The sequence below is a fragment of the Salvelinus sp. IW2-2015 genome, unplaced genomic scaffold, assembly GCF_002910315.2.
Source record: "Salvelinus sp. IW2-2015 unplaced genomic scaffold, ASM291031v2 Un_scaffold712, whole genome shotgun sequence".
Lineage (NCBI taxonomy): Eukaryota > Metazoa > Chordata > Actinopteri > Salmoniformes > Salmonidae > Salvelinus > Salvelinus sp. IW2-2015.
In genome coordinates this window covers 307,871-317,693 of record NW_019942600.1, presented here as the reverse complement: position 1 = coordinate 317,693, position 9,823 = coordinate 307,871, and the positions used below count along the sequence as shown (strand labels likewise).

At 42.1% G+C, this 9,823-nt stretch overlaps 1 protein-coding gene across 1 annotated transcript; it reads right to left on the bottom strand.

The window, feature by feature from the left end:
* Positions 1-217: 217 nt before the first annotated feature.
* Positions 218-2,594, bottom strand: hoxb1a (homeobox B1a). The gene is made up of 2 exons (XM_024135994.2): positions 1,698-2,594; positions 218-698 (listed from the first exon to the last, which is right to left on the bottom strand). Exons 1-2 carry the CDS (start codon positions 2,332-2,334, stop codon positions 379-381), a joined length of 957 nt encoding a protein of 318 aa, XP_023991762.1. The 5' UTR covers positions 2,335-2,594; the 3' UTR covers positions 218-378.
* Between the last annotated feature and the right edge of the window lie 7,229 nt (positions 2,595-9,823).

The window sequence follows — 9,823 nt, the reverse complement described above, 5'->3', positions numbered from 1 at the left end:
TTTGTAAACATGCAAAAGTGCATCACTCCAATAGTCGTGGGTATGAAGATTTACGACCCTTTACATCCAAACAGATTTTGTGGGGTGGAAAGAAACGTCTAGTCTAGAAAGCTGTTGCGCACTTCCTCCACATTTGTGCTTTTGTCACCTCGTTTTTTTTCTCTCTCGAAATGTGCGTTTCGAAGTAATTATTTGAGTTTAAATCATATAAAAAAACAAACTCCTATTACAGACGTGTAGCATAACCAGTCGAATAGTCTATTCAAGCATGTATAGGAATGTTTTGACTTATTATCAATCAAACAACTTTTTTTTTCTTCACATTCGAGATCCTCACTTTGAAGTTCAGTGCCTGCAAGTTGCAGTTTATTTGGTCCGTTAGGTCTCCGAGCTGGGAGACGCACCAGGAGATATGGAGCTGGAATGGTCCGAGTTGTCTTCCAGGTCTTTGGAGGAACCCGTGCTAGAGGCCGGGGCCAGGCCCTCTTTCTCGCGCTTCTTCTGTTTCATCCTGCGGTTCTGGAACCAGATTTTCACCTGCGTTTCGTTGAGCTCGAGGGTGGCGGCGATTTCCACGCGCCTGGCCCGCGTCAAGTACTTGCTGAAGTGGAACTCCTTCTCGAGCTCGGTCAACTGTTTGGTTGTAAAGTTGGTGCGGATGGTGTTCTGAGGTCCCATTCCATAGTCAGCCACTTTGGCTGGGGGGGAAAAGGAGAAAGAGGGGGAGAAACGCATTACAATGTGGAATAGATTGTATGCCTAAAAATATGAAAATTGTCCCGTCTTCGAAGTCATATTAAATTCACCAATCCGTCGTTCTATTGTTAAGCTCCTAAAGGGAAAAAAGTGCGACTTGACATCACTACCGCATAAATCATTCTTAATGATTAAAATATTTATTTGGAATAAAGATTGAATAATGACATACTAAAGGGGTCATCAATTACGCACCCAACCATTTCAAGTCCCAAACTGTTGACTACTGTATATAGGCCAGTTCACAGACTCAACCTCCTACTTCTGTACCCATTACTCACTCCTGAAGAATGAAATAAAGCTGCCCCACGTTGGGGGAGATATAAACGCATATGATACGTGTAATTCCATATTCCCGACCGTAACATTTTACGATCTTTGACCACAGCAGTAGGCCTACTGAGTGAGGTTGAAACGTGGTTCGGTGCACTCAATTCAGACCGGCCAAGCATGGCGAGGAAGGAAAGGCTGGGGAATACAATGGAGACCAACAAAAACGAGAACTGGGACAAGTTAATTAAAGACAACAGAGTTGGGGCACTTCCTAGGGCGTAAGAAAGCACGTCTGCTCGATGCATTAGTGCACGGGCTGAGTAGACGGGGAGAAAATAACACATCAGGCAAATCTACCAGAGGCATGTCTCGTCAGAGATACCACTATGACCCGGAATGGTGCTGAGAAATCCCCATAGGTTGTGGATCAGCGATAGTGGAGTGAGGCAACACTATCCTCAGTCCACAGTCATGTATGTCCCTTATGGGCTGGAGAGTGCATCTGCATTTCCATATCACATCCATTAGCCTACCTGAGCGGTGGGTCGACATGTTTGGGGCACCTGGTTGACTTGTAATGAACTTTGAATTACCTTATCTGACAAAAACCTTTCGATTTCGTGCATGGGTCAGTGTGATTAGTTTTTTTTTGGACTCTCCCATCTCACCTGTTTTAGGGGGGTTCCTCTTGACTTTCATCCAGTCGAAAGTCTTTCCTTGTGCTGTTTGCTCTGCGTCCTTCTCCCTCTCCTGTGAGGCCGAAATGTCAACATAGGTGCTCTGCAAATAACCCCGCTGGTGGTCCTGGCCCTCGCAGCCGTGGTGCTGGTACTGTGCCGCGGGGACAGCCCCCTGCGCCCCGCAGTATGCCCCGGCCAGAGAGCCGTAGTTGGGGCCTACATTAGAGGCGGAAAGGCCCGATGATTGATAGTACATCCCTTCCTGCTCGTTGATAAAGTACTGTGGGTGTCCATAGTCCGGGTTTGCGCACGCCTGCGCCCCATATCCCGCAGTACCTGTACTGCCATATGGAAGAACCATGCTGGCATGATGCGGCTGGGGCTGATGTTGATGCGCGTAGCTACTGCTCTGGTGCTGATGTTGAGCCACAACCGCCTGGGCGCTGCCCCCCATGTAAAGCCGTCCATCACCGTTATAGCTGTCACTTGTTGTGCCGGAGCCCGAGTGAAGAGGGGCCGGGAAGCCTTGGTCCAAGTGGTGGTATCCGGACTTGGGTGAGTAGGCGTTCGTCCCACGGTTACAAATTGAGTACTCTAAGAAAGAGTTCATTCTAGAATTCTCCATGTGCAAATTGATGACGGAGGGTCAACCTGCGTTTCGGGGGATTCCTCCTACCCTGCAACCTCTCGGTATGTCATGTGGAAGAGAAAAAAAAGAAGAGCTCACCTCCCTGAGCAGTCACCCTGGGATTCCCTGTAACACTTTTTGAACCTCAACTGCTGGTCACGTGTGCCGTCACGGCGCCAATGGTGAGGGGGACCTCCAGAAGTTTGTCAGCGCACTGCGATCATCGATCACGTAGCTGACATTTGCATGACAAAGCCACTTCAATCAAACCGGCCCATCAATCTGATAACAGCACGTATATGTCAAACCCCTCTGAAGAAACCTCTCCCGAACCGGCAGAGAAATAAAGAAAGAGTTGGAAATTCGCTATCCCCCCATTTCGTTTCTCCCCGATTCTTGGATTCACTATACTTCCTTTAAAAGTGTAGACATCCATTTGGTTAGGCCTATCAGAGTGTTGGGCTATGGTGAGAGGTGGATGCACTTTGCTTATTGCTAAAACTAAATACATAAAATCCACTCTTTACCGTGGTCCGCGTTACACAAAGAGGACTGCGTAATGTCATTAGATATTTCTGACCCAAGCGAAAAGGGCTCACCACAGAACCCAATATCTGTTTTTGGGTTGAAATCTGTTTAACACTCGAATTGGAAGTGACGCCATCGTTTTCAGATCGGTCCCGAGCCTGCATTGGCCTATCTAATTGAATCAATGAGCTGATCTATTACAGAAACGAGGTTAGGCCGACAGCAAGCCTTCTGGTAACCCCGGACCAGCAGAAAGAAGCCAGGATTTCTCTCACTGATACGGAGAGTCCTTTGTATGTACAGTTTCATAAGTGTTGAATGGAACTTTCTGTTCTATATTCTGAACTAACATGACGTTGCAATTTAAGAAAGGCAGAATAAGCATTACTGAGCATATTAAGAGGCATTATACTTATGTTGAAATATGATATATTTTTTCATCCACATTCCATAACAACCAGGACCCCATCAATAAGTGTAGTGAATGAGTTGTCTAGACCAGTGGTTAACAAGCGTAGGTGGAGTAGGTGAAAAAAGAGAGGAAATGGCGAAGGCTAATTATTAATTGTGGTGACAATAGGTAAGATAGTTAGCCTGTTCATGAAGCAGCCCACGCTCAGAGGAGGGAGAATGAAGAATCTCCAATATATTTGCTCGTTGATACATGCTGGACAAGAGGGACTAACAATACTACGCCCACAGTAATTTGTTACTTGTCAGGAAGGTTACTGTTGGGCTCGCATCCACGAGAACCGGACGGTTGCATTGCGTGGCCAAAAGTTCAAACCAAGTAGCTTGTTGTTTACCTTAGTGATATCTTTCCTCTCTTAAGATTATTCCAACCTTTTAGCTACCACCCCTCAAATGTACTTATCGGTTTAGTAGAGCCAACCTTTAAAGTGTCATTCGACATGTTGCCTCACTGCAAAAGTAGTCCTCGTTTTCTAAATATTATTAATGGGTTATATAGTCTGTCTTTATAGGTTTAGTAGTCTACTCAGTTTACAATCATTTTGTCATTGACTCCATCGGAGAAAATCCGTTTTGGTTAACCTCAGCGTGTTTCTTCAGAAAACATTGATTGCAAGTAAGTCAACCAGGCCTGGTTTTTCTCAGGAGAAAAGCTCATCTCAACTTGCTCACCCCGACCATCCCCTCACGCACACAGACTCAAAACACTGCCCCTGACGAGTGACGCATATCAATAGTTGAGGAGCGTTGTAACGCCTTACTAACAACAATAAAATCATGTGCTATCTTGCATTTGCTTTCTTGTTTGAGTTTTAAACTAGAGCTTAATACTTTTATAGACTCTTAAAAAGGCTGTTCTTATTCTAAATAGCTTTGTTTTTGTAACTCACAATTTCTTTGTTTATTCAATGCAAAACAGGCTAGATTACATTATATTCGTTATCGACTGTGTCAGACGTCAACTCTAATCTGTGATGTTGTCTTATTCATTAAAAATATTGAAATAAAACACCTTTTTAACTAGCCATGCATTAAAGTCAATCAAATCCATACATGTCTATCCCTCACTTTAATATAAAACATGACTTGGTTTTTTATCCGAACTTCTTTGGCAAAGTTATTCAAACTGGCAATAAAAAGGTAAAAATGTCCAAACGCTATTCAATCTACCAATGAGCAGCCTGCAAAACGATTTAAAAGCTAGGTGTAAACGAAATTGCCCACATCAGGCTGTGTTTGTTTGTGGTTATAGTAGACCTATTTCTTACATGGTAATTTTCAATAAACACTAACAATTGTTAACATGCAAAAAAAAGTAGAACATGAAATAAAAAGCAATAGCCAACAATCAGTGTGTAATAGGCTACGCTCCAAATAAAACTAAATCGCTATGTGAAACGTTTTTTAAATATTCATTAACTATGGAAATTGTTATTGTTATTTTCCCATTGAATGGACAATTTGCCTATTGGATGGACTTTACGCACGGCCGCATCTGACTATGCGTAGGCTACGAATTCCTTCGATCGTTTGTGTTCGTTTATTTATGAAAAAACTTTGTTGGATCATTGAAAAGCAATTTCTAACAGCTAATATGCTCTCCAATATATCCACTTTTGTGAGTTTATAATAAACATATAATTTACCTCAACACAATTTGTAATTTACACTGTAAAGTCTTCCAGGCCATTGAGGAAACAGACTACATTTCTGCTGTAAACGAACTGTTGTGGTAAAATCACCAGTTAGCTGCAAGGTTAACAAAAGGTCACGGAGAAAGAAATCTTGATCCATCTAAAGATGAATTCAAATGCAAATGTAAACAGGGATTAGAATCGAACGCTCTGATCATTTCCCCCTTTTTAACACTTCCCAGCGTGTAATCCCTTTACAGAAAACTGCTAACAAACAGAACAGATACGGCAAATACAAGCAAATGGTAATGACACTGGTAGGACCCACCTAGCGGTACGACGACGTAACAGCAGGGAGTTCGATTTCTTCTTGGCGATGTTTTTTCAGAGTCCCATTCCAGCTTGTCTTATCTGTTCAGGAGCATAAAAGTTATCTTTGTAGTACCACTCGAAACGATAACAAGATAACATTAGAATCTATTTGATTTCGCCTGTAATCATTAATAACACTATCATGACAATAGTTGGCTGGCTATATTAGTAGTTTATAAGAGAGGATAAAAACAAGAAACAATACATATGGCTACAATGTGAATATACTTTTATTGATAGCCCATTAAATTTTTAAAAAGGTGCAATACTAGAAAGTGGAGAAAGTTGTGTAAATCTCTTTATGTTGTGTTTTTCATATGATTTTCTCTTGCCAAAACATTTCCCCCTGCTTTAGTTGGTCTACTGGTCAGTGAAAGAGTCCAGGGCTGACTCTAGATAAGGAACACTTAAGACCTAAGTGTAAAGAGGAATCTTTGAGAATGAGTCAGGAATTCCTATAAGACATTATATTACAGCTGAAGCATAGCCCTAAAACCTCTTTATTTCCCAGACCATTATGTCTGGTTCACCACGCTCACATGATAAGTAACTTTGCTTGAGACCTGTGAAGACTTACAGTTGATGTCGGAAGTATACATACACTTAGGTTGGAGTTATTAAAACTCATTTTTCAACCACTCCACAAATTTCTTGTGAACAAACTATAGTTTTGGCAAGTCGGTTAGGACATTTACTTTGTGCATGACATAAGTAATTCTCAGACAGTAATTTACAGACAGATTATTTCACTTATAATTCACTGTATCGCAATTCCAAGGGGTCAGAAGTTTACATACACTAAATTGACTGTGCCTTTAAACAGCTTGGAAAATTCCAGAAAATGATGTCATGGCTTTAGAAGTTTCTGATAGGCTAACTGACATCATTTGAGTCAATTGGAGGTGTACCTGTGGGTGTATTTCAAGGCAGGTGGTCTTGAAAAGAAATGGTGGTCTTCCACAAGTCTGGTTCATCCTTGGGAGGAATTTCCAAAGCCTGAAGGTAGCACCTTCATCTGCACAAACAATAGTGCACAAGTATAAACACCATGGGACCACGCAGCCTTCATATGGCTCAGGAAGGAGACGAGTTCTGTCTCCTAGAGATGAGCATACTTTGGTGCGAAAAGTGCAAATCAATCCCAGAACAACAGCAAAGGACCTTGTGAAGATGCTGGAGGAAACAGGTACAAAAGTATCTATAGCCACAGTAAAACATGTCCTATATTGACATGACCTGAAAGGCCGCTCAGCAAGGAAGAAGCCACTGCTCCAAAACCGCCATAAAAAGACAGACTATGGTTTGCCACTGCACATGGGGACAAAGATCGTACTTTTTGGAGAAATGTCCTCTGGTCTGATGGAACAAAAATAGAACTGTTTGACCATAATGACCATCGTTATGTTTGGAGGAAAAAGGGGGAGGCTTGCAAGCCGAAGAACACCATCCCAACCGTGAAGCACGGGGGTGGCAGCATCATGTTGTGGGGGTGCATTGCTGCAGGAGGGACTGGTGCACTTCACAAAATAGATGGCATCATGAGGAAGGAAAATTGTGGATTTATTGAAGCAACATCTCAAACATCAGTCAGGAAGTTAAAGCTTGGTCGCAAATGGGTCTTACAAATGGACAATGACCCCAAGCATACTTTCAAAGTTGTGGCAAAATGGCTTAAGGACAACAAAGTCAAGGTATTGGAGTGGCCAACACAAAGCCCTGACCTCAATCCCATAGAAAATTTGTGGGCAGAACTGAAAAAGCGTGTGCGAGCAAGGCCTCCAAATCTGACTCAGTTACACCAGCTCTGACAACTTTATGTGGGAAGTAAAACATTTTAAAGGCAATTCTACAAATGCTAATTGAGTGTATGTAAATTTCTGACCCACTGGGAATGTGATGAAAGCAATAAAAGCTGAAATAAATCATTGTCTCTACTATTATTCTGACATTTCACATTCTTAAAATAAAGTGGTGATCCTAACTGACCTCAGACAGGGATTTTTTACTTGGATTAAATTTCAGGAATTGTGAAAAACTGAGTTTAAATATATTTTGCTAAGGTGTATGTAAACTTACGACTTCCAATGTACGTATGTTGGCTCCCTGAGCTTCAGCTTAGCAGGTTAACACTGTTTGGTTGCACACAGGATACCTGGGTTTGTTACATTGGTGTTGTGGCTCGTGTGAGTCCTTATGATGAGGAGGAGAGTCAAAGGGGGGCAAATATATCTGAGGAGGTTTGGAACACCCACTTGGGTTATTTGCAGTCTACATTCTAGATCTGAATGTGGCCTTCTATGCTGCTCGTGGATACATGTCTGATCCCCAAAACAGGCTGTGCCCTGTTGTTTTGTTAGCTGACTTGAATCATACAGATGCAGATGGGTGGCTAAAATCATAATCATTACATCACAATCCTACAAGCCTTGTTTTGTTAGCAATGTCACTGCAGCCAGACTCCGACTCTACAGAGTCGCAGTGGCATCCTCCTCTCTCTTATCCTCAAGTGCCCCGATGCCGCAATCTGGCATTGACCAAGGCTGTATCCCAAATGGCACCCTATTCCCTATATCCCTATGTAGTCCACTACTTTTGACCAGGGTCCATAGGATCCCATAATGCACAATATAGGGAATTGAGTGTCATTTGAGATACAGCCCAAATGACTCTGCCGAAGTGTTTTTGCAAATGATGACGCAAATGGCACTAAGCGATTTACGTCAGTATACGCTGCTGTTTTCGTTTCAGCTGGCTGAGCGTGGAGATGCCACCATCCCCGAACCCTTATGGACCCTTATTTTCAGACATGTCCTGCTGCCTCCAGATACGAACAACAATATTTACCTACATGCAAAGCTACTGTCCTTCAGCTCTATCCAAGCAAAGAACGTGTATTTGATGTGTTCTCTCAGGGATGTAAACTCACTCTGTGTACTACACAAATAGCTTTGGCTTTTTGCATTTAGTCTCACCAGCTTTGAGTAGGTGAAAGTAGTGTTGATCAATGTTTTTCAAGTATGGTGCTATGTGTTTTGATATTCAGAATGATAGAAATTAGTTATTTTTTTGTTGTGTCGCATGGATAAGTTAGTCTAGTAGTATTCTGGTGATATGAACCAGTTGCTTTAAGCTCAATATACCAAATCACTAATATAACACTTCTCTAATTTGCCAAATTAATTTACAGTTGTCACGTGCTGACCTTAGTTCCTTTTTTATGTCTTTGTGTTAGGTTGGTCAGGGCGTGAGTTGGGGTGGGTAGTCTATGTTCTTTTTTCTATGTTGTTATATTTCTGTGTTTGGCCTGGTATGGTTCTCAATCAGAGGCAGCTGTCGATCGTTGTCTCTGATTGAGAATCATACTTAGGTAGCCTGTTTTCCCCATTTTGGTTGTGGGTGTTTATTTTCTGTGTAGTGTCTGTTCACCTTGCAGAACTGTTTTGTTTTCTCCTCGTTCTTATTTTGTGTAGTGTTCAGTTTTCAATTAAATTATGACGAACACTTACCACGCTGCATTTTGGTCCTCTTCTCTTTCACCAGACGAGAATCGTTACAACAGTGCCTTCAAAAAATATTCATAGCCCTTGACCTTGTCCACATTTTGTTGTGTTACAGCCTGAATTCAAAATAAATAAAATATGCTTTTTTTCTCACCGATCTACACACAATAGCTCGTAATGACAAAGTGAAAATGAAACACAGAAATATCTCATTTACATAAGTATTCACATCCCTTTGCTATGAAACTCCAAATGGAGCTCAAGTGCATCCAATTTCCTTTGATCATCTTGAGATGTCACTACAACTTGATTGGAGTCCGGCTGTGGCCAATTAAATAGTTTGGAAATTATTTAGAAAGAAACACACCTGTCTATGTAAGGTCGCACATTTGACAGAGCATGTCAGAGCAGAAACGAACCCATGAAGTCCAAGGAACTGTGCGTATATCTACGAGATATAATTGTGATGAGGCATGTATCTGTGGAAGGGTGTTAATTAAACCATTTCTAGAGTGTTGAAAGTTTCCAAGAGCATAGTGGTCTCCATCATTTTGAAGTGGTAAAAAATATGGAACTACCCAGACTCTGCCTAGAGCTGGCCATCCAACCAAACTAAACAACAGTGCACGAACGACCTTGGTCAGGGAGGTAACTTAAAACCCAATAACCACTTTGACAGAACTACAGAGTTCCTTGACTGAGATGGGAGAACCTGCCAGGACAACAATCTCTCCAGCACTTCCCCAATCTGGGCTTTATGGGAGAGTGGCCAGACAGAAGCCAATCCTGAGGAAAAGGCGCATGACGGCAAGCCTGGAGCTTGAAAAAAGACATAAAAGACTCTGAGATAATAAAGCTAAACATTCTGTGGTCCGATGAGAATTTTTTTTAAAAACCAGGCACAGCTCATCACCTGTCTAACACCATCCCCACTGGTAAGCATGGTGGTGGCAGCATCATGCTATGGGGGATACTTTTCAG